This window comes from Petaurus breviceps, unplaced genomic scaffold (genome assembly GCF_028583685.1).
Source record: "Petaurus breviceps papuanus isolate PSGF00001 unplaced genomic scaffold, PetGlider_PUasm1.0 90444, whole genome shotgun sequence".
Classification (NCBI taxonomy): Eukaryota; Metazoa; Chordata; class Mammalia; order Diprotodontia; family Petauridae; genus Petaurus; species Petaurus breviceps.
Window position 1 is genome coordinate 4027535 of NW_027187256.1, and position 25895 is coordinate 4053429.

A 25895-nucleotide genomic window follows, 5' to 3' on the forward strand; every position below is an offset into this window, starting at 1 on the left:
ATGTTTGAAGTCAGGGGCTCTGGATTCCAAACATGTGTATGCTGTTTACTATTTATATGACTTTGACAAAGTCTCTTAACTGCTCCTCCCCCCAAAAAAATATCCTCTCTAATAAAAGGCTATTTTTAAGGAGACCTAATGGCAGAAAGGGTACTTTGGGCAGTGGTTAGAATGAGGAAGAGACAGCTTGTGTTAAGCTATGTCTATGGGGTGATTGTGGGTGTGAACTCATATTACAGGTTGAGAACTTGGGTGAGGGGTTCCTAGATATAAGGCCTTGTGCTGAGTTCTAGAACCTGTGGGTCTCATTGATCCCAATACATTACATCCCCTTATCCCTCTGGCTAATCTCGTCCCTCTTGCCCCTAGGGGAGCAAGATATCTCCGAACATGGATCCTTCCATCTTCTCCTGCAATGCCAGCAGTTATGATAACCCAACCTTCTTGCTGACAGGTTTCCCAGGCCTAGAGGCCTCTCACCACTGGGTGTCCATCCCCATCAACCTGATCTGCATAATATCTATCCTGGGCAACAGCACCATCCTCTTCCTGATCCACACAGACCCTAGCCTCCATGAGCCCATGTTCATCTTTCTTTCCGTGTTGGCAGCCTCTGACCTAGGTCTCTGTGCCTCTACCTTTCCCACCATGGTTCAGCTCTTCTGGCTAGGTGCCCGGGAGCTTCCCTTTGACTTATGTGCAGCCCAGATGTTCTTTATCCATGCTTTCACCTATGTGGAGTCAGGTGTACTCCTGGCGATGGCCTTTGACCGCTTTGTTGCCATCAAAGATCCATTACACTATGCTTCAGTTCTCACTCACTCAACTATGGCTAAGATAGGGGCTGGAATTCTTGCAAGGGCAGTTATTCTCAACATCCCAGGTCCTGTCCTGCTCAGGAGGTTGGCTTTTCCTCCTATCAGTGTCCTCTCTCATTGCTATTGCCTACACTGTGACCTAGTGGGCCTAGCCTGTTCTGACACCAAAATCAACAGCTTCTTTGGCCTGGTCTCCATCCTTCTTTCCTTGGGTATTGACTCCACCCTCATTGTAGTTTCCTATGTGCTGATCCTCCGCACGGTGCTGGGCATCGCATCTCCTGAAGAGAGATTGAAGGCACTCAACACATGTGTCTCACACCTCTGCATTGTGCTTATTTTCTACATGCCCAAGCTGGGATTATCCATACTGCACCGTGTTGAGAAACACACCTACCCTGCTCTGGCTGTACTCATGGCTAACCTACATTTCTTGGTCCCACCCTTCATGAACCCCATTATCTATTGCATCAAGTCCAAGCAGATCCGACAAGGTCTTTTGCGACGCTTCTGGCAGAAGAGAGTTGAGACCTCCTAAGGAGGACAGAGCCAAAACAGATAGGGAAGCATATAACCTTAAACAGCTTGATTGTCTGAAGAGAATCAAGGGGAACTTCTTGTAGTAACTACATGTTGGGAGACATGAATATATGACATCTTTTTTTAATAAAGGAATAAGAGGCAGAAAAAACACAATCGCATTGTCAAGTCCTCAAAATCAACCTATTTTTCATTTTTAAACATCTCAGACGCTTGGAAGGGACCTCGAGGGGTCACCTTGAGTCTGGGAGTGACTGAAGTACTCTCTCTCTTTTTCTCTCTCTTCATACTGCATCTCATACTTTCCAATGAATGTTGATAAACAGAGAATATCCTTGAGAAGTTCTTTCCTATATCTGATCTCCAAACATTTAAATGTAAGGAGGCCTCCTCTTGTCATATATTTAGGGTAGTCTTGTGTTCACTATATTTGTTTCATGATTATTGGTGTTTGGCTGGTCGCTTTGACAGATAAGTAGGATCCAGAGACAGAATGACAATATTTGATGTCATGCTCCAAGTTCAAGATCAAGCACAGTATGGTCAAGATGGAATGAATATCCAGAGAAAGTCTGGGTATTTTTTTTTCTCCAGTCAGGGCCCAGATGTATCAGATCAGTGAGGTGGAAGGAAGTGTTGAAGGCACGGTTACTCTTCTGTCATCCAAATACCTTAACCCAAATTTCCTCCTAAAACCCAAACATGCTTCGCCTCCCAAGATCATAAGTCAGGAAGCTTAGATCCTGGAAAGACAGTAGAGAGTATAACACCTAGGTCCTGAGGGGAGAGTAGAAGGGCAGGACAACTGAATGAGAAGTTCACATTGAAGATGTATCTACCATATCTAAAGACAATTAGACATTCTAATTCTTCTGCTGCATCTTGGGACAATTACTAAGTGAGTGAATGAGGGGCAAGATAATTGGGATCAGTGAAAAGGGGATTGTATATGTTTGTATCTGTAAAGGGGGATATGTTACACATTGGCATTGGACAAGTCAGCCCACCACCTGTATGTTCGTGCCTATGTGCTACTACAAGGTTCACAGAAGGCCAAAAAAAAAAAAAGAGTTCTATTTTCTACACAGATATCCCCCCCCCGTCTCTTCAATCTAATTATAAGTTCACTATGGGCAGGATTCATGCTTTCTAAGGAAACATATGAGTTGTTTATTGAATCTTTCTCACGCTTTTCCTTTTCTATAAAATGAGAATATTATTTATTTGGGGCAGTGGGATGGATGTTATGAAGAATCAGTGAAATAGTGGCTTTGAAAGTACAGTGTTCTATACTTTTTACTTTTCAAAGGCAAATACTATTATCTATATAATTATTATAACTAGTATCATTTTTATTATTACTAATATTATTCCAAAGTGACATTTATGCATTAGAAGACTAATGCTATATAATATTAGCTCTGCTCCCTCATTCCTTTACCATTCCTTCCTCCCTGCATTACAGTATGTCCTTCCTGGTACAAAGTGCTTAGATAGTCCTCAATTCCTTCATCTTTCTACCTTAAATGGAATAAACAAAGAGAAAAGAGAACATTAGGAGTGGGGGCCAAGATGGGGAGAGAAGGGAGGCAGAAGGAAAGAAGGCAAGAGGGTTTTCTTGAGTACCTGGTCATTACACTGATATATATATATATATCACAGAATCAAAAAAAAATTCCACTGGAAAAGGCCTCAGAGGGAAGAGAATCCAAACTCTACCTGAAGAGAAATCCCCTTTACAACATCTATGACCAGTAATTTTTACTACTTGAATATCATGGTAAACTCACTACCTCCTCAGTAATGCATTCTCCTGTTGGTAAGATGATAGAAAAAAAGAAAACTTCCTCACAGGGAGATGAAATTCATTTTGTCCATTGCTATTAGTTCTCTCCTATCCTCTCCACTACCATGCTCATATGACACCTAGGCCCCTTTTTGAAGCCTCAGTGATCCCTGAAGGATTTCACATTTTTTCTAGACTTCAATACATCAGTCCAAATTTTCTGTAAAAGGTTTGATTGATACCAAAGACCAGCACTAGTAAAGGGTATACAACATAAATCAAACAATGTATCTTGCTTTCATATCCAGACACCTACTAGATTTCTCCACCTGATGTTCCACTGATACCTCAAAAAATCTTATCTTCCACTCAAAACCTGTCCCTTCTCCCAACTTCTTATTTTTGTTGATCTATTCCTGTTACAACCAAACTCCCACTTCCCCTAGGTTTGAAAGCTCTCTCAGTCACCTTAGATGCAACTGATCTTGTCAACTAGGTGAGAAAAAACCAATGGCTGAATGTCTCTCTACTCAAAATAACCCAAAGGCCTGAACTCAAGAAGAGGCAATATAATGTCTCCTAACTGGCCTTCCTACAGTTGGTCTCTTCCTTCTCTATCACTCTTCACATAACTTCCAAATACTCTTCCTAATACATGACTGACTACAGCATTCTCTGGCTCAGAAACCTTCATTGGCTCACTATTGTGATATGATACAAACTCCTTAGTCAGCCAGGCATTTGAAGAATCTTCCATAATTTGCCTTCAGCTTCCCTTTCTAGCCTTTTTACCCTCTTCCTCCTTCATGCATCCTATTTTCTATCCAAACTGAACTACTAGTTGTTCCTTAATCTTATTGTGTCTTCATTTGCTATTAATCATTTCCAGAGATCATCCAAAACAATGGACATTTTTAAAGAATCTATTGCTTGTGGAGCACTAATGCAAAATTCATCAGTAGAAATCGATGTATGGTCCTGGATCTAGAGATATAAGAGACCCACAGAAACCATCTAGTCCAACCATCCCATTTTACACTTGAGGTAATTAAGGCCCATTGGAGGTTAAATGACTCTTTCAAGGTCATACAAGTAGTAAACATCAGAGAAAGGATTTGAACCCAGGTCCTCTAACTGCTGGAGGACTCTTTCCAATGTACTGTGCTGCTATCTTCCTTCAGGGCTCAGAGAACAGGCCCCTTCCACCATGAAACTTTCATTGATTACCCTGATCAACTAAAATTGGCCTCTCCCTCAAATTCTCCTGCATACAAATCAATTTAAACTTTTCTTCTCTCTGAGTACTATTCAGTCCAGCAACACTAGCTTTCTTGCTGCTCCTCAAACACAAAACTCCATCTCCCAACTCTGTGCCTTTTCATAGACTAAATTTCCATGCCTGGAATGTTTTCCTTTATCCTTTCCTGGCTTCCTTGGCTTCCCTCAAGACAGCTCAAGTCCCACCTTGGCAAGAATCCTTTCCTAGTCCTTCCTTGTTAGGGCCTCCCATTTGCACAGTATGGATTTTATACATTCATATTTATTTGCCTGTTGTCTTCTCTGTTAGAATGTAATTCACTTGAGAACCGGCACTGTTTTTACTTTTCTCCGTATCTCCAGTGCTTAGCACCAATTTAGGCATATATCAAGTGTTTAATAAGTGCTTGTTGATAATGGAGATGAACTATAATAAAAGGCAGAATGTGAAAAGAACAGAGAAAATATCCAGACAGGTTTCTTTAAATCCTTGCCCTCAAGAAGCCTCTGATCTAAAAGTGGATGTCTGGAAATCTCTGCCTTCTCATCTTTACCTCTTAAAATTCTTAGCCTCCTTCAAAACGCTAAGTAAAAGCCACCCTCAGCAAGAGACCTTTCCTGGTTCCTTTAGATGCTATAGAATTTCCCTCAAATGCTATTTTCCATCAATTCTGTACATGTCTTTTATGCAACTATTTACTTACATGTTGTCTTCTCCCATTAAAATGTAAACTCTCCGAGGGCAGCGACTGTCTTTGCCTTTCTTTGCATCCCTATCACTTAATACAGTGACTGGCAAATAGAAAACATTAAATAAATGCTTGTTGATTGGCAGAAGATTAATTCCACACAATCACAGAATTTTAGTTTTGAAAAGAACCTCAGAGGCTATCTCACCGAAATATATTTGCACAACAATCTCTTCTATAGTATATACCGTAAATGACCATCCAGCCTCTGCTCAAAGATTTCCAGTGAAAAGGAACATGGTATTTACTATTATATAAATTGCTGTACATGTACTTTCTCCCTTATTTCCCATTCCCTTTCTACATATGCATTTAATTGTGCCTATCTTGAAATATCAGGCTGGGAGATGTATACAAGAGGCTATGTTTTCACATGTGCCACTGATTTGATGCCTCATCTTCAGTCATACAAGAAGCAGCTCTGTATTTGGTTTTCTTTAATCCATTAGCTCCAAAGCTATCCATCCCAGTCTTTTCTAATTAGCCTATCACACAGAAACTTTAAAATAAAATTCTGAAAAAAAATATTTGCAACAACTATTCTGTCTCTACTCTAAGCTAAATATTTCCAGTTTCTACCATCATTGCTCATATAGCAGGACTTCAGCATCCTTGTTTTTCCTCCTCTCCAGCTTATCATTTATCCTAAATGGTGGCTAATCCTTAACACAATCATCTAAATGGGGTCTGATCAGGACCAAGTATAGTGGGTCTGTCAACCACCTTGACCTGGACAGAATGTCTCCCTCATTAGAGCCTAAGATTATATTATTTTTTTTATTGCCATAACATATTGTTGATTCCTGTCAATATTTCAGTACTTCAAATACTTTAAATCTTCTAGTTTTGTTTTGTTTTGCCTTTTAAAGGGCAATTGGGGTTAAGTAACTTGCCCAAGGTTACATGGCTAGTTTGTGTGTGTGTGTGTGTGTGTGTGTGTGTGTGTGTGTGTGTGTGTGTGGGTGTGGGTGTTAAGTGTCTGAGGCTGGAACTGAACTAGGGTCCTCCTGACTCTGGGGCTGGTGCTTTACTCACTGTGCCACCTAGCCTCCCCTTAGTTTTGTTTTTTTACTAATTTCTGCAATTAACTCTTATTTTTTACTGTAGGAGTTATGGGATGGACCTCATATTTTTAAGTATTAATGATATCTTTTGCTTTTGTGTCATTTTTGCATCATTTTTCATTTCTGAATATATTCTTTTCTCCTTCCTCCTTGCACTGAGGATCATCTTATGTAACAAAGATTTTTAAAAGGGGGTGGGGGGTGTAAAGGTTGTTCAAAGAAACCAGTCAATATCTCCATCATATCCAATAGAACATTTCAGATTCCACATCCATGCTGCTCCCACCTCTGCAGAGAATGGAGGGTATGCTTTCTCAACTTTTAGCCAGGGCCAAGCTTAGGCATTACTTAATTTATTTTGTTGTTTTTTCTGCTTAAATACTATAAACATTATGTATATTTATCCTACATCAGTTAATATGAATCTTCCCACACTTCTCTCATTTCCTCAAATTCATGCATAGTTAAAATACAATATTCTATTATAATTATACACCAAAATTTATTTGTCTATTCCCTAAGTTATGGGCATAAAATGAACCATTAAAGACTAATTTTAACCTAATTTTGAAATCTGTGACACCTTATGATTAAGTAACAATTTAAATGGACCCCAGGCAAGCTTCCTGTGAAAGTTCTAGGAAGTAAAACATAGGAGTTATAGACAATAGTTACTAAAGCATCTTCTAGGAATATTTGTGATTCAAAAGGGACTAGCAGTAGATGCTTGAAAACTAAAAAGCATTCAACATCCAAAACAATAAATCTAGTTGTCTCAGTGTCTGAAATGTCATTAGCATGGAAAAAAGGGCTTAGGAACCATCGTAATACTTATTTGGATTCAGTTGGAAAAGAATGTGGATATCAGACATTAAGGCAACATTTCAGCATTCAAACTTACTTTTGTGCCTGTGCTCCAGATGTGGATCCAGCATGTTCTATAGCAAACACCTGCTTAGGTTTTTTCTGTTTCTTGGGATTCAGACAATTAGAACCTGTGAGGGTAATGGTCGCTGTGTTCCATACCCGCTCCCGGATCCTCTTTGTCTTCAGGCCATAGATGAGAGGATTCAGCATGGGAGGGATAACCAGGTAAAAATCAGCCAACAGCACCTGAGCATTCAGGGGCACCATGTCCTGCCCCAACCAAGCCATGTAGATGGATACCATAGCAGGTAGGTAGTAAAGGACCATGACACTCACATGGGAGCCACATGTACTGAGTGCCTTGAACCGAGCATCCTGGGAGGACAGATTGAACACTGCCCGGAGGATAAGACTGTAGGAAGTAGCTATAAAAGTCACATCAAAGCCTACAATGATAAAGGAAGCAATCAAGCTATAGAGACTGCTGGGCATATGGTCAGCACATGCTAATTTGGCTACAGCCATGTGCTCACAGTAGGAATGAAGGACTACATGGGAACTGCAATATGGCAAATGGACTACCAACCAGCTCAGTGGGGTCATGACTGTAATTGCTCTTGCCATAATGGCCATACCAATGCCTAGCATTGTCCGGGGCGTGAGGATGGTCTGGTAGTGTAAGGGTTTGCAGATGGCCACATAGCGATCAAAGGCCATCGACAGAAGCAACCCTGTCTCCACAGCCGTCGCTGCATGGACGATGTACATCTGAATGAAGCAGGCAGCAAAACCAATGGCACCATTGCCTGAGAAGAAAATAGTCAGCATTTTGGGGGCCACAGAGGTTGACATGATAATATCCACAGCAGCTAAGACACATAAGAAATAGTACATGGGCTCATGCAGGCCTGGGTCTGCCCAGATCACAGTCACGATGAGGATATTCCCTAGTAGGGCCACAGTGTACATGACACTCAGTGGAACTGCCAGCCAAAGGTGAATTGCCTCCAATCCTGGGACACCCACAAGGATGAAAGTGGCAGCATTTGGTGATGTGTGGTTGGAGGCACAGCCCAGCATCATAGGAGAGAATTTTTTACTGTGGCTAAAAAGACAAAGTTCATCAAAGATTAAAAGCAAGAGACAACAGTTTGAATGTAGTCTTGGGAAATAGCATAGATCCTCTCTATAACCATGCAATTTTGCCTAACTTCCTTCTGGTTACTCTGGGACCCTGGCCCATGTAGGTGGTCTAAGAATAAGAATAGCTCAGGACTCCTGCCCCTCCATAAGTACCATTGAATAAAGCATGTTCCATTTTCTAGCTCAGCTCTCCTGCAAAGCTACCTGGTGGAGTCAGAGAAAGAGGGAGATGGGAAGTGTACCTTCTACATATACCTTTCTACACTCCAGAGCACCTAACCAATCACTATTCCATCCCCTCAGGATTTTGCTTTCTTTCTAAAGTGTTGCCAGTAATATTTTTTGCATCATCTACTTCCAAACTCTCTGCAGGATGACTTCTGACCTCATTAATTCTGCTGAAACTGCTCTATCCAAAGTTGCCAATGATCTCTTTTTTTAAAAAACATTTTTATTTAAAGTTTTGAGTTCTAGATTCTACTCCTCCCTTCCTTTGTCCCTGAGATGGTAAGCAATCAGATAGGTTATACATATGCAATTATGTAAAACATTTCTTTTTAGTCATTTTGTACAAGAAGACTCAAGTAAAAGAAGAAAGAAAGAAAGTGAAAAGGATCATACTTCAGTCTGTATTCAGTCAATAAACAGTTCTTTCTCTGGAGGCAAATAGTATGCTTCATTAGTGCTTTGGGATTATCTTGGAATCACTGAGAATAGCTAAATCATTCACAGTTCTTCATTGAACAACATTGCTGTTACTGTGTACAACATTCTCCTGGTTCTGTTCATTTCACTATTCATCAGCTCATGTAAGTCTTTCCAGGTTTTTCTGAAATCATTCTGCTTGTCAATGATCTCTTAATTGCCAGATATCATGGCCTTTTCTCAATCCTCAACCTTTTTTAACTTATCTCTAAGCATTTGATGTTTCTAATGAACTTATTCTGGATATTCTTTCTTTAGTTTGTTTGTTTGTTTGTTTGTTTTTTTGTTGCTTTTTGGAGGGGAAAGGCAAAGCAATTGGGGTTGAGTGACTTGCCCAAGGTCACATGGCTAGTAAGTGTTAAGTGTCTGAGGTCAAATTTGAACTCAGGTCCTCCTGACTCCAGGGCTGGTGCTCTATTCACTGCGCCACCTATGTGCCCCTGTTTTGTGTTTTTGTGACAATGCTTTGCATTGGTTCTCCTCCTACCTCTCTTGCCACCTTTATTCACTTTTGCTGAAATCAAATCTATGTTATTCCTGCGAACTGCAAGTGTCTCCCAAGGTTGTCATTGGTGCTCTTCTCTTTTCCCTTACACTATCTCATTTGGTAATTTGGTAACTGATTAGACCACACATATGATAAAGATATTATAAGTATGTATTTACATATATGTACATATATACACATATAAGCATACGATTGCCCAGATTTATGTCCCTACCTTTATTGTCTTTCCTGAGCACCAGGTACACATCACCAACTATTAATTCAATATCTTGAACTGGATGATTCATTGACATCTCAAACTCTACATATCCAAAAAGGAACTCATTATCTTTCTCCCCAAACTCTGTCTGCATTACTAACTTCCCTATTACTGTTGAAAATTCCATAATTATAAGTCACCCAAGTGCCAAACCACAGTGTCATCCTTAATTCCTCTCTCTTCACAAATTCAAGTGATTGCCAAATCTTGTCATTTTCCCCTTCACAGTATCTCTCCTATATGCCACTTACTCTCTTCTCAAACTACACCCTCCTAGTTCAGGCCATTATCACTTCTTGCCTGAACAACTGTAATAGTCTTCTAATTGGTCTTCCTGTCATTTCTTTCTCCATTCACAACTATCCTTCATATGGCTGCCAAGTGATTTTCACCAAGTATAAGTCTGACCATGTCTCCTCTCAACTCAATGAATATTGGTGGGTCCTTATTTCCTCCTGCATCAAATTTAAAGTCCAGCATTTGGAATTTAAAACTTCACAACTTGGTCTCTTCCTACCATTAAAATCTCCTTTCATTTCATTGTTCTTCATGTATTTTGTGATAAAACTCTATGTGGGCCCCACAGTATAGTGAAAAGAATTCTATATTTGAAATCAAATGACCTGGCTTCAAATATGTCCTCTGCTGCTTGCTTCCTATTTCTGTATCCCTTGAACAAATTACTTTTTGGACTTCATTTTAAACATCTGTAAAATGAAAACTTTGGAGAAATCATCTCTAAAATCTCTTTTAGCTCTGTCTGTATCCCCCCCCAGTTATCAACATTTTTTGAGATAACTCTTGAAGATGCTCAAATAAAATTTTAATGATGTACTTTCAGTCAAATAGGGAAGCATATCTCTGTTTTGTGTTTCATTCCTGGACCCTCTCAGTTCTCCTTAATCCTTTGTGCAAAGGGACAGAGAAAATCAGGATTAGAAAATTTTCAAGTGGAATATCTGCATCTGCTGTGGATTAGAGGCAATGAGATAATATAGTGGGGAGGGGCAGGAATCAAGAAAAACTAAGAGGGAAAAGTGATTCTTAATAATAGACATTTTTTTAAACTGAGTGGAGTAAAATTAAATTGGAAAAAGGTTATACTTCTCTTTCGAGTTTCCTGTTTTCTATTTCCTCTCTCCAGAGCTTTGATAAAGTTGAGAGGAGGAAATGGAAAGGGTGAATGGTCAAGCCTTTTGCACCCAACAGCAAAAATCTCTGTAATTGTTATTTCCCATGTAGTGAATTTCCAGCTTGCTAACCTTACAAAGCAGTTTCTATTGCCTTATCCACTAGGTAATTTGATTAGCATATACATAAATATTTTCCAGTCTGTATATACATCATTCTCCTCACTTTACTAGGTTTTACTGAACTTCCTTGAGGGCAGTTACTCTTGTTCATTTTTGTCCTTGTGTTCTCAGAATCTAGCATAGTAAGTGACACATTTTGCAAGAAGCAGGTAACTAGAGACAGAAGACCTGTAATTTTAATGATATAGGGAAACCCCAGGGAAGAAATTTTGTCTACCAATGCAAATAGCACCTACTCTATAGCATATAATCTTGGAGAGTTGTCTCAGAAACTTTAAGAGCTCAAAATAAGCAATTTTAGGCATCATCTGTAATATTTTATCAATATACTGCCTGACACTTGTCTACGTGAAAAGGCTACTGATCACCTTTTCACCATTCCATTACATGCCTCTTCCCTTTGAGTTCTCCAATAATACCAGACCTGACTTGAGTACACTACTTGTGTACTACTTCATATAACATATGCTACAACCTGTTAAAAAAAACTTAAAGTGTTATAAAATGTCCTCAGGGACTGAAGAAGAAAAACATCATTGCATGGAACAGAACATTGTTGACACAGTTTTTTATCCTCAGAAAACACAAGAAACACACCTGAATTGTCCCACATGGCTTCATAGTGATTTCACATGCAAAAAAAAGGCATTTAAATATTTAATCTTAATAAAGATTTTTTTAAAATACAAAGGCTACCAACACTGGTTCCCCAGGATCCATGTCACAATATTACACTGAAATCAAATAGATTACTTAGTCCTGATTTCCTGACAGAGGCTATGTGTCATATATGCGAATTCGTGAAGGAACTATGATTTTGTCAGAACAGGGAACACTTTCCACTAACATGGAGCATAATTAAATAGATATTAGACAAAGTACTAGAGGACATTCACCTGTAAAAACCATTTACACAAAGAGTCCTACAATTTTTCCTTCATATTCCTTTGACTGTAAGAATTCTCTGAGGTCACCATTAGCATCAATCTAAAAAGAAGATAGAAGTTAGATCACTGGAGCTAAATGCCTTGTAACAGACATTTTCATGTAGGTTTCTTTCCATAAAGTCATGTTAATCTAAAGAGACAATGGCATCTTTACCTTGCCAAAGATTTAGATAGTAGTGAGGGAGGAATTAGTATTGAGTTAACCTTAAAACAAAGATTGAGTTAACCTTAAAACAAAGGACTACAAAATGTGTGAGATTTTTGGCAGGATGGGGCAGAACACATCTCGGTGACGTTATAGGAACAACTTAAAACAGCTGGTGATGATAATAAGGTCTCAGAGATGGACTGTCAGAGTCCATGTAATGGAAATCATATACAAAGAGAAATCAATACTCTTTATAGCATCACTGAAAACTTAGACCCTGTTTGAAGACTTCCAAAGAAGGGAAACTTAGCACCTTGTGAGACCGCACATTCTAAAGATGAAAAGTTGTAATCATTATGAATTTTGATCTTTAAAAGAAGCTAAAATATGACGCTTTGCATCTGGTACTTAGCAGTCCTGCTTTTATTGTTTGGCTTAGCAATTTTTTTCACATTACATCCCTTCAGACATTCTAAAATAATCATTCTATCTATTATAAATATTTTCTTCTTCAAGATAAACTTTCCTGGTTCCTTTTAATATTCCTCATATGACATAATATTAATTACCCTTCCCACACAGCTTGAAATTCTATATATATGCATTGGTTTTTTAATACATTTTCTCAAATTGCAATTTCCAGATTTCAATACCTATAATTGCAATTTCCATATTTCAATACCTATAAAGAGAGATTTTCCCTCTCTTGAAATTAGTAAGTACATTTCACAATAAGACTATTTCAATTTACATAGGCAATTTACATAGTTCAATCTCAAATTTTTGCCTTCCTTTGCCCCAGTCCTAACACAAGACAACCAGAGACAGAGATCATGCTTTCTTGAACTCTAAAGCCAATGATTAAATAGCAGACTAAGCAGTCTCTACCCACCCTACCTCAACAAAACACAATAAACTGCCTCCCAAGACTAGTAGCTGACTCATTTTGCACTCAAAATGACTAATGGTTGCTGTGTATGTTAAGTGCAGTTGGGAAATGTTTCATGTTCAGAAGTCCCATATAAGTACCTTTCTCTATTTGCAAATTTGTACTTTTCTCTTACTTGACTTGGAATTATGGACAAAATAAAATCTTTTTAGAGACTTTTACCATATATTGTAAACAGTGAGTTTGCTTTGTACAATATCCTTCTGTTGTCTCTCATGAGGAAAGTATATTTTTCTTCTGGAAGACTTGATTCTATCAATGAAATCTAAAGTAGCTACTTAATACTGTTGAAGAATATAGAGCTTGAAGTCCACTAAGATTACTAGATGTTTTTTGTCCCAACTGTGGTCTAGCCATATAAAATCCACACTCTCATTTCATAGATTGATGAGGAAATGACAACAGGTATTAGCATTTTCTTTACCATTTCTTATACATATGTCTTCATTTTTTTTCAGAGAGGACTTCGGACATAGAATGAGGAGAGGAATTGTTTCATTGAAATCTGGCCTCAGCTACCCATATAACCATGTGATAATAGACAAGGTTATTATTTTATATGAGCCAGTTTTCTGACATGGGAAATGGGTACACATACCTATAGTTTACAGTATATCTCAAAGAGCATCCTGATTATTAAGTAAGGTAATACATGTAAAGGGCATTGAAAGCCTCAAAGTGCTTGACACAAGTTGTGGTAATCATCACAAAACAGAAGAAAACTGGCTGGATTGAGTGGCCCTCCTTCCACCAGAGCAGGTAGAAAACCATCTATGACTTAGTAGATAAATATCAGGAAGCAGTTTGAATCAAAGAGATGTTCAGTGACTTATCTGGCTAAATGGAAGCTAATAACTATGAGAGATGAGAGTTGAAATTCAATCTTCCTGGGTCCAAGGTGAGGAGCCTGGCCATTATTCCATACATCTCTTATTATCATCATCAATTTACATAATATCATTTGGATAATTTGGGAAATATGAAATTCTATGTCGGATAGCCCTGTTATAAGAGGAATGGCTTTCAGTACCCAGAGAAGGGAATAAATAAATTCTTCCTCTCGTGTCCATCAGCAAATGAGTCAGAAGCTCCAGGGGCAGAATGTTGAATCTAACATCTCAACTGGATCAGAACAGATATGATAGAGCGGGGCAGCCAGGTGGCTCAGCGAGTAAGAGCACCGGCTCCAGTGTCGGGATGACCTGGGGATCAAATCTGGGCTCAGATACTCAGCACCACACCTAGAAATAACTGGCTGTGTAACCTTGAGCAAGTTATTTAACCCCTATTGCTTTTATAAAACAATATAAAAAAGAACAGATATGATATTAGGCATCGAGGATTCTGCTCCCCATCTTCCTCAAATTTTAGAGTTCTTCTTCTTGCTATTATCTCATATTAATTCCCCCACTCCCAAAACACAACCCAGTTTGTGTACTGTCTCTCCTTTACTGCTCATCCTTCTCTCTTTTCCCTAAACAAACTGGTCAGCTCTCTGTAGCTAAAGATATATGCTGTGAGGGGAGGCCAGGTGGCACAGTGAGTAAGAGTGCCGGCCCCGGAGCCAGGAGACCCGGGATCAGTTCCACCCTCAGATACCTGGCACCCACACACAAAACAATAATAACTGGCCATGTAACCTTGAGCAAGTTTACTTAACCTCAATTGCTTTAAAAAAAGATATATTTCCTCCCTCTCTTCAACCTACTCATCCTATAAAGCCCAGCTCAAATATCAGAGCTTCCTACCTCAGATGATAGATACTCCATTAGATGCTAAAGTAATTGGAGAGGTGCAAAACATGGTACATTCACTTATTAACTTGCTGGACCTTGAACACAATGAGACCAGGATCTTTATATGATCTGATCTTTGTTTCTGCTCCACTACCTTACACAAAGCTCTATACATAAATTTCGTGAATATTTATTGAAAGATAGAAAGAGACAGACAGACAGACAGACAGAGATAGAAAGAGAGAAACAGAGAGAGAGAGAGAGAGAGAGAAAGAGAGAGAGAGAGAGAGAGAGAGAGAGAGAGAGAGAGAGAAGAGAATGGAGTTAGTCCTGGAAAAGTCATTCAGCCTATGTGATCAAGTCAGGAACTGAGTGACCATCAATATACAAAACCTGATAGTAGATAAAGAAACTCTTGGGGAAGTTAGATGATGCAGTGCATAGCACATTGGCCATGGAATCAGGAGGACCTGAGTTCAAATCCAACCTTAGTCTTATTCACTGACTAAGCAATTCACTTAATCCCAATTGCCTCACCAAAAATAAAAACAAATAGAAACTCTTCATTTCAATAGGGATCATGTTAATAAGGCACTAGTGCTATGGAATGGTGCCTATTGCATGACAGGAGTCTGGGAGGTGACTAACTACTGAGTCTCACTTTAATCATAGGAAGGCAAGTAGAATTTTTAATATTAAGTTAGCATGACAAAAAATGTCTAGAAACCATTCACTGGATATAGTAAGGAAAGCAATAGTAATAACAACAGTTAAGTAGCATTTTAAAGCACTTTAAAGTTTGCAAAGTGTTCTTCAAATATTTGATCTTCATAATAACTGTGGAAGGTATGTGATTCCCATTTTTCAGGTGGGGAAGCTGAGGCAGAGGTTGAGTGACTCGGAGTCACAGAGCTAGGAAGAAGCTGATGAATGATTTGAATTCAAATCTTCCTGACTCCAGTCTGAGTGCCACCAAGCAAGCTCAAACAAGGAGAAATATCATCTAATCAAGTATATTATACTCATTGCACTGTTCTCCCCTGCCTATCCCATATATGACCTTATTTGCCTCCTCAGAAACTTTTGTTTAGACTTTCAAAACTATTGTCGTGAACTTCTTCCATCATCTTCTTCTTGGAAAAATATCAAAAGGCAAAGACTCCATGAAAAAGTGACAAACTAAGGGCATTGTGGACACACTCTGGCACTAACTTGGATAGAGAATCTACTACAATCACCACCCAGCTCACCTCAATGAGTTATTCCATGAGTTCCAGAGAGAAGAACTGAGAATGAGAAGAGGTTAAAGTAAAACAGATGGGGGCTCAAAAGGAAAAAAACGGATTTCCCCTGGTAACAGCCATCACAAGGTGGAAAGTGTTGCTTCAGGAGGAGCTGGGTTCCCCCTCACTGCAGATCATCAAGCAGAAGGTGAATGACCACTTCTCAAGCATGTTGCATAAGGGATTTGGTTATGAGCTAGTCTAGCTAGCCATGTGACCCTGAGCAAGTCACTTAACTTTGTTCATCTCAGTTCCTCATCTTTAAAATGAGCTGAAGAAGGACATGGCAAATCACTCCAGTATTTTTGCCAAGAAAACCCCAAATAGAGTCATGGAGAGTTGGTCACAACTGAAACAACACAATAACAAAAAAATAATAACTGATCTCTTTTCTAACTCCGATTTTGTCAAAATCTCTCCTATCCACATAGCAGTATTTGCACACAGAATCAATATAGCATCAACTTTTATGTGGTAGAAGATCAGGAACTGGTTGTAGGCCCTGCCTGCTAGGAACTTGGCACAATAGTCAGCATCTACCCTCAAAGCAGGGAAAAAAATGGTTTTATGAGTAAGCTTTCAAATCACTGCTGAGTGTGGAGGAAGGTAGCACAGATCAGTAGAAAGGAACCTTAACTAGGGGATCTAAATTCCTAGTTTTAAGTCATCTGACAGCTACATATTGGCTGAGCATACTGCAACAAGTCACTGCATGTACCTAGGATTCAGTTGCTTGATTTGCCATATGTCAAATTCGATCAGAGAAGGGTCTTGACTAGAACACAGACTCAAAATAGATCACTTCTTTTTTTTTCCCCAATTGCTTTGCAAACCTCATATTTATTTCTCTATGAAATTTTGCCCCCCACCCAACTGGTTCCACTAATTTTTTTTAAGCAATTGGGGTTAAGTAACTTGCTCAAGGTTACACGGCCAGTTATTTCTGGGTGTGGTGCTAAGTATCTGAGCCCGGATTCGATCCCCAGGTCATCATGACACTGGGGCCAGTGCTCTTACTCGCTGAGCCACCTGGCTGCCCCAGGTTCCACTTATTATATGCCAACATTGTGCCCACTCTATCTTTTTACTCACCCAGATGGACATTTCCCACTGTCTTATTTCACAGCCAGCATCATCATATAAGTACTCAGGTGAACAAAAGCAGTAGAGAAAATGATGTCTAAACAGAATCCTTTATCTTAAAGGAAAAATCAAAGACACAGGAAATAGTCATTATTCTCTTCAAAGTCTCAACCCTCCTAGATAAGATGATCCAAGGTCTAGGGACCCTAATAACTAGGACCCTTCCTAATGTATAGGGTATTAACAGGAATTGGAAAAGTAAGTCTAATCGATCACATATGGAATTCTGAAGATGAGATGACTAAGAATCTATTAACAAGATTTTTCTATGTAGCACAGGGGCTAGCCTTATGTTTAGTAGGCCAAGGTAGCGTTTGAAAGGGTGAGGGGAGAGAGATTTCAGTTCAAGAAGTCCTTCCTGATAGGAGATAGAGTTTTTGGGTAATGATCTGAAAAAAATGGGGTGGATGAGTTATTTATTGTGAGGGAAGGGTAATAGATAGGCAGTCCTTGGCCAGCACTGATGCATAATTTTAAAAGGCAGAAGGAAGTTTTCAGTATTGAAAGCTGACACACTATGCAAAATTTATTGGATTTTTACAAGATGAGGTATAGATAGGTTAAAACTACACAGTTGAAGCATCCCCATTTATGTATTATAATTTAAGGCATTTCCTAGAAGGAAAATGAATTGCCCCTTACAAGAAGTATTCAGATAAAAGCAGAATGATTGCTATTCAAGGGTTAGCTAGTCCCACTTCTAACGCAATATGGGAATCGCCTCTGCAACATGGCTAAGGTCCCACCTGTCTCTAAAATGCTATGTCTATAACTAAATGTGTCTCTCTGTCTCTTAAAAAGATTACATCTTATAAAGCAAAGTGAGAGAATGGATAAAATGATACCTATGACCACCTTCCATTTTTAAATTCTGATAATGCCATAGTTTTCTAACCTGAATCTCCCTTGCTATATCAGAAGAACCCTTGCTCTTCTACATGGGAACTTGCCCTCCTGCCCCTGGACTTCTGAACTCTATGAGAAGACAACTGGAAATTCCACCTCTCCTCTCTGAGGATCCCTAAACCCAGGATCCACATTAGCTCTATGTGCTAGTCCAGCAACCTACTTTCTTGGGCAACCTTCACAAGTTCTCCAAAGCAACCCCTCACAGACACTCCATGACACAGATACAAACTTTCCACTCTGGTCTAAGGGAAGGAGATTAAGGTTTTACAGGGTACATGGCAGGTAGGAAGAGGGGAGGAAGAGAAAATGGAGGAGAGATAATTTGGAGCATTTACATAATGTTTCCCTGATCTTATCCCCCACCTTGTACTTTGTCCTTCCTTTGTCCCTATGGCATCCTGCCCACTTCTCCCATCTACCCTTATTCCCCAAAAGACCAATTACTATCCATTACAACCCAAACACTACCCATGGCTTACAAAAGCTGGAACTTACCCTAGACTCATCCTTCTCTCACTGTTGACCAAGAAACAAACATTAGAAGTGGCATGGTACATAGTAAAGAACTGAAACTCCTGCCCAGCTCTGTCATTGACATTAGTCAAGTACCCTTCCTGCTTTGGGCCCCATTCCTCATCTGAAAAATGAGGGAGTTGGACTAGATGGTCTCTAAGGGACCCTCTGCCCCAAAGTTCCCATAATGCGGGGATCCTAGACTGCTCTCATTGGGACTGATTAAGTTAAGGAAAAAGAGCTTTGAGTATTAAGAGTAAAGGTAAAGGGTGATAGGGCTTCTGCCTTGGCACATGTCAGAGTTACCAATAATAAGGTTATATCTTTCTGGCCCCAAGGTCCTCTTATGTTCCCAATGAGGCAGCTCTATTAACTGGAAGCATCTCTCCTCTGTCCTAAGGCCTCTTTGGGAAATGTTTGCATTGATGCTGCTGAGACAACAGAAAGATTTCTAAGACCTATGCCATTGAATTGTTAGGTCAGATACCTTCATCCTAGAGTTCTGCCTCTTCCTCACTGATTCCTTATAGATATTTAAAATAAAACCATAGGTGAGGCCTGGTTAAACAACAGTTCTAAAAAAATCTGGGGATTTTAGTCAATGTCAATTTCAATATGAGTCAACAGTGTAATATAGGAGTCAAAAAGACTTCAATGTGAGCAAAAGTAGGGAATTAAAGGAATAGGGAAGAGATATTCTGAGTGTACTCTGCCTTGGTCAGATCTCATATGAAGTAACTGTTCAGATCTGAGCACAACCATTTAAGAAGGAAATCAGTAAGCTGGAGAGTGTGGAAATGAAGTCAAACAAAAGTCAAACTGAAAGTCCTTCAGTTCATGTCTTCTGAAGTGAGGTTGAAGGAATTGGATATGGTTAAATTGGAGAAGAGAAAATGAAGGAAGGATATGATAGCTGTCTTCAGGTGTTTGAAGGGCTATCATGTGGAGGAGCAATTAGACTTGTTAAGTTTACCCTGAAAGGGCAGAACCAGGTGAAATGAGGGCAAATTACAAACAAGCCAATTCAGCCTTAATAGCTGGAGAAACTCTCTAACAATTAGAGGTGACCCAAAGTGGAATAGGTTCATTTAGATCCCTTATATCCAGAAGTGGTGGGTTTTCCTTTCTTGAAAGTCTTCAAGTAGAATCTGCAAAACCACTTGTCAGGTGTATTATAATTGGGATCACTTTCCTACTTTCAAATTCTGATTCTGTGAAGAGACATCAGGCCCAGACAGATTTACAAATGAAATAAAAAGACAATCAGTTTATCCAATCCTTTCTAAAGTTAAAAATAAAAATATTTTAAATTCAAAAAATGAACAACTGTAAATCTGAGAAATAGAATGATATATTAAGGAATGTTAATATTAAAATGTTAAATAAAAGACTATTCAACACATTATCTATCATAACTAAACAGGATTTGTGAATGGAACATAGGAACTACTTGTGTGACCTTGGAGGATGTTGCTCAATTTCCCCAGGACCCAGTTTCCTTATCTGTAAAGTGAAAGGGTTGAACTAGATGACGTCTGAAATTCCTTCCAAGCCGAAACTTATGATTCCATGGTCCTTAATAGAAGGGAAATGATCAATATAATATATTATTAGATAATAAAATTCATTAATAAGATAAAAAAGAAAAACTAAATGAGTAATAAAATAAAGTACTCATTTATTTTGAAATGAAGATAGATAGATAGATAGATAGATAGATAGATAGATAGATAGATAGAGATAGAATTTATTTTTTCCAAAATGATTGGGAAGTATATATATAAATATATATATATATATATATATATATTTAAAACCATAAGCTAATACAAGGGAAAAACATACAAAGCACTCCATTTAAAAAGAACTTATTGCTCAGAGGTTTTGCCACACCACCAAATTAGTTAAGTTAATAAAAAAAAAAGATCAGAATTGTCATGATTTGGAATTTGGAGGTACAAGAGCTGGCTTTAAATCCTACATTAGACATATTAGCTGTGTTAGCCTGGGCAAGTCACAACTTTATTAGGTCTCAATTTCTTTTGTAAAATAAGAGATTGATAAATTCTAAAGTCTGTTCCAGCTTTCAATCTATGATGCTATGACAAGTTTACTAAAAACAAAATGTCAATGAAAGTATAAATTGTTCCAAGTGTTCCAGCAAGCAATTTGAAAATATACTGGGAAATTGACCAAAACATCCAAATCCATTGCCTCAGAGATCCACTGGTAGACATATACCCCAAGTATATCTATTACAAAAAGAAATGTCCAATATATGCTAAAAAATTGATAGTAATCTAGGGTCTGATGATTAAAATTTAGGAGTGTAGGAGTTGCTAGGTGGCACAGTGAATAGAGCACCAGCCCTGAAGTCAGGAGGACCTGAGTTCAAATCTGACCGCAGAGACTTAACACTTGTGTGACCTTGGGCAAGTCATGTGACCTTGGGCAAGTCATCTAACCCCAATTGCCCTGCCAAAAAGCAAAAAGAAAAAGAAAAGATTTAAGAAGTGGGAGGAGAGGAAAAAGGAGGGAACTCTTAAAGGAGTGGGCAGAAAAAGCAATAGAAGAGTAAGGGAAGAGGATAAGGAAGGGATTCTTTTTTTAAAAAGTTTTAATTTTGGAGGTACTGGGTTAGAAGTAAACTAGATGTGTGAGGAGGGGATAGGGCAAAAAGAGAGTTTGAGAAGGACAATAGTGAGGAAAAAATAGAATGGAAGGAAATGCAAAAATAGTAATTATAACTTCGAATAAAAATGGAATGAACACCCATAAAATTGAAACAAATAGTGAAGTAGATTAAGAATCAGAATCCAACAATATCTTGTTTACAAGAAAAAAATAACATTTAAAAATGTGAGATATGAACATAATTAAAATAGAGGGCTGTAGTAGAATTTATTGTGCTTCAGCTAATGTAAAACAACAATACTACAACAGGATTAGCAATCATTATACCAGATAAAGAAGATAAAATAGATTTAATTTTTTTAAAGCAATTGGGGTTAAATAACTTGCTCAAGGTTACATGGCCAGTTATTTCTGGGTGTGGTGCTAAGTATCTGAGCCCGGATTTGATCCCCAGGTCATCTCAACACTGGAGCCGGTGCTCTTACTCGCTGAGCCACCTGGCCACCCCAATAGATTTAATTAAAAGAGTAAAACAATGTAACTGCATTTTGACAAAAGATGCCATAGACAAAGAAAGTAACATAAACAATATTAATACTAAACCTATATGCAACATATCATATAGCTTCTTTTTTGTTGTAAAATTAAAGTAGTACTTTATTAAATGAGTTATTTTATACAATATGAACATCAATATAATTATAATTATAAATACACACACACACACACACACACACACACATATATATATATATGTGTGTGTGTGTGTGTGTGTGTGTAACAAGGATAGACTGATTTTCAGGATTTCCTAATTGGGAATTATTGTACTGTACAATTACACAGAATTATCTGCGCATGAAGCCCAACAGGGAATACCATAAAAATAAGTGTTTCTATAGCCCCCTTATTTTTGCTGATCAATAGTTTGTTAGAAAAGCAGCTACAGGTTTGTTACCTAAGGTTTGAGATGGTAGAAGAGTCAATAGCTGCCATGAATTCACCTGTAAACAGCTTTATACCTAAATATCAGCCAATTCTGGAGGAAGTGAAGTTTTAGGATGTTTGCTCTCAAAGTGCTGTTTAAAGGTCTTGGAGTCCAGCATTTGTCCTACAGACAGTGCAGGTATATATCAATGAAGCCTTAGCAGCAGACTTCTGATCATGTCCTTGTTTCTTTTTCCATATAGCTTGTTTTTTTTGGCATTTTTATGCTGAGACTGAATCATCTGCTGTCCACAAGCCATATCGGGGCTGGGACAGTAGGGATTCTGAGGTGTCACGTAGGCCAGGGTGATGGGGGTTGGGGGAAGGAGTGAGAGAGGGAGACTGAGGGAGGAGGAAGCATCTAAAATTTTAAAAGAAAAGTTAAATTAATTACAGGTGGAAATAAAAAGTTATACTATAATAATGGGGGACTTTAATAAATCTAACCAAAAAAACATAAGAAGTCAAGAAAGTGAATAAAATTTTAGATGAGCTAGATGTGATAGATATCTGGAGAGAACTGAATTGTAATGAAACAGAATACACCTTTTTTTCAGCAGTTCATTGTACCTTTAAAAACAGATGAGGAAAATATGTATCTTTAAATGCTTACCTTAATAAAATAGAGAATGAAATAGAAATAGAGACCAATGAATTGGGTATGCATTTAAAAAAAATAACTAGAAAAAGAACAAACTAAAAATTGCCAGTTAAATACTAAATTGGAAAACCTAAAAATTAAAGGTGAATTTAATAAAATTGAGTGAAATAAACATTGACGTAATAAATAAAACTAGGATTTGGTCTTGTGAAAAAAACTATAAAACAGATAATCCATTGCAAATTTTGATTTAAAAAAATCAAATTACTAGTATTAGAAATGAAAAGGATGGATACACCACTAACAAAAATGAAACCAAAGCAATTGTAAGAAGTTATTTTGCCCAATAATATGTCTATAAATTTAACAATTTAAATGAAATAGAACAATATTTACAAATAAATAAACTGCCTTAACACAAGAAGAAACAAAATATCTAAACAAACCTCTTTTAGAAATAAGAAATTGAACAGGTCATAAATTAATTTCCTAAAAAATAAGAACCAGGACAAGGTAGATTAACAAGTGAATTCTATCAAACATTTAAAGACTAACTAATCCTAAGATTAAATATTAAATTAATTAATTAAAAATTGATATCAGTAGGCAAAGAAGGGTTCCTAGGAAACTGCTTTTGAGAAACAAGATTTATAGTAACACATTTACCGTAGCATAGAAATGGAAAGTAAGTGCTCATTAATTAGGGAATGACTAACCAAATTTTGCAAGTTATCACCTCTATGCATATAGTTCTACATAGAAATCTATCTATACTGCATAACTCAGGAGAAAGTCTGAGGAAATATCTCCAGCGTTAGCCTGTCCCCTAATGTACGGGATCCCACATACCCAAATAGCTTTTAGATGAGTCAAAATGGATGTCTCATAGACATATCAAGTTCAATGTGTCCATTCAGTCTGTTAGGAAATATTTATAGTGTGATTATCATGCTCTAGGAAATGCTAAAGCATTTCACACTAAGCATGCTTAGCAAATCATGCTAAGCACTAAGGATAAATAGGTTGTGAACCCGGGTGACTGGGTGAACAGTGGTGCCCTCAACAGAAATACAAAAATTAGGAAGAGTAGAGAGCTTGGGAGAAAAGATAATAAGTTCAGTTCTATATATGTTGAGTTTAAAATGTTAACAGAAAATCAATATAAGATTCTGAATAGTTAGTTGAGGATGTGACACAGGAAATCAGGAGAGAAATTAAGGCTAGAAAAGTGTATCTGGGAATCATCAATATAGAGACAATTGAATTTATGGGAGCTAAAAGATCACCAAGAGAAATAGTATTGAGAGAGAAGTGAAAAAGACTGGAGGAATGTAATGCCAATCAAAGGCAACTTCCAAGGTTCAAAATACCAGCATAGCAGCCCTCAATTTTATTCAGTGACAAATTAAGAACAGGGACATCAAAATACAGCATAATTCAAAATACAGCATTCACCAAGTATAATTTAATAATTTCCAAGCACTACTCCACCCCTGTAAAATACATTCATTTAGTCAATCACAAAGTCCCTCTCCTCAAATGGAGATTAGTTTCCAATCATAAACTAAGTACATTCATTTGGTCAGTCACAGAGCACAAAAAGTCCAAAGTTTCTCACCCCTGGATTACAACTGAATTACAATTATCATCAGTTAAAACCAAGCATCTTCTCAAAAGGGGCAGTAGAGAGCACAAAGGCCATCTACCCCTGAGTTACAACAAAGTTAAGATATCATCACAGCATTTAATACCCAAAGAGAGGTCTTTTCTTCATCTTGACCCAAGGCAAGTTCTCAGCAATCTCTGTTCCTGGGGAGACAAAGCTTAACAAGGCCACAAAATACATTGCCAGTGTCCTCATTAATTCATTCTCTGTCTGCAGAACAGTCCTAGGATCCCTGAAAACATCAGCAAGACCCTCTTCCAGGATTTCTGTAAACATACAACAAGAAAATCCTTCTTCAGTGCTTCTGAACCAACAGCAAGGTTCCAGGACCTCTGCAACAACAGCACTGTCCTTCACCAATGGATGAATCTAGCAAAACAACATCAAAACCGACAAAGTACCGGCATCACAGCTATATCTCCTCAGTCGTTGGCAGCTCTGGGTGGCAGCTCTCAAAAGTCCTGGGCAGCTCAAACTGGCCCTCAGCAATCCTCTCTCTCTCTCTCTCTCTCTCTCTCTCTCTCTCTCTCTCTTTCACTCTGCAATGCTGCTTCCAAAAATTCTTCTGCTTCTCTTCTTCTGCTTGTGCCTTTCTAAATCACCAGCTCCTCCCAGTTCAGCCCTCTCTTTTCACACCAATAAATCCATCCCACAAGTGGGATTCACAAGCTCTGAGTTTTAACACTCAACCTGAAAACCAAGCCAATACAGGGAGATCTTTAAATTCCATTACTATTACAAGGACCAAATCAATAGTCAATAAACAAGCATTTATTAATGTCTCACTATGTACCAGGCACTGTGCTAAGCACAGCAGGTAGTAATGCAAGCAGAAATAGATAGCCCCTGCCCTCAAGGAACTTACATTCTAACAGGGGAAGATAATACATAAAAGGGAGCTAAAAGGCAGGGGTAGGATGGAGGGAAAGGGGAAAGGTAAACCCAGTTTATTAATCATGGGCTCTGTTTATTTTGTTGGGGGAAGCTAGCCTGAACTTCTGTCCTCTTAAGGCTTTTTTTGTTTGTTTTTTTACTATTTTTACAACTGAGGCTGCTTACCTGCAAGCTTTCAGTTCTCCCAAAGTGATGTTATTCAGCATAATAATTTCTTACTGGTCTCCTGATCAGAGTTCAGCAAGTTCTCACCCAAGTTTGGGTCTTTTGACTTGATGGTGTCTGTGAGTTTCAAGAGACAATTGCGGTAATGTTGCTGCCATATTAGCCCACTGGAATGCTCAATAACTTCAGAGCAACTGAACCATAAGCTCACTTTGGGTATGGGCCTCCTGCCCTGGTCATTCCACTGCAGGCTCCCATGCTGAGCTGGAGTTGTTAAGTGGGATCCTGTTCTCCCGGAATCAGAGTCACATGGC

General features: G+C 38.3%; 2 protein-coding genes and 1 pseudogene across 2 annotated transcripts; 1 reads left to right on the forward strand and 2 right to left on the reverse strand.

Moving 5' to 3' along the window:
- Positions 1-390: 390 nt before the first annotated feature.
- LOC138177707 (olfactory receptor 51G2-like) lies at positions 391-1356 on the forward strand. Its single transcript, XM_069108918.1, has one exon. It carries the CDS (start codon positions 391-393, stop codon positions 1354-1356), a length of 966 nt encoding a protein of 321 aa, XP_068965019.1.
- Positions 1357-7111: 5755 nt separating this feature from the next.
- LOC138177797 (olfactory receptor 52I1-like) lies at positions 7112-8161 on the reverse strand. The gene has a single exon (XM_069108998.1). The coding sequence runs from the start codon at positions 8159-8161 to the stop codon at positions 7112-7114; it is 1050 nt and encodes a 349-aa protein (XP_068965099.1).
- Positions 8162-22242: 14081 nt separating this feature from the next.
- LOC138177708 (zinc finger protein 706 pseudogene) lies at positions 22243-22515 on the reverse strand (annotated as a pseudogene).
- Positions 22516-25895: the final 3380 nt, after the last annotated feature.

Excerpts from the sequence above, each read along its gene's own strand:
- LOC138177797 (XM_069108998.1), bottom strand. The coding sequence starts at position 8,161 with ATGCTGGGCTGTGCCTCCAACCACACATCACCAAATGCTGCCACTTTC.
- LOC138177707 (XM_069108918.1), top strand. The coding sequence starts at position 391 with ATGGATCCTTCCATCTTCTCCTGCAATGCCAGCAGTTATGATAACCCA.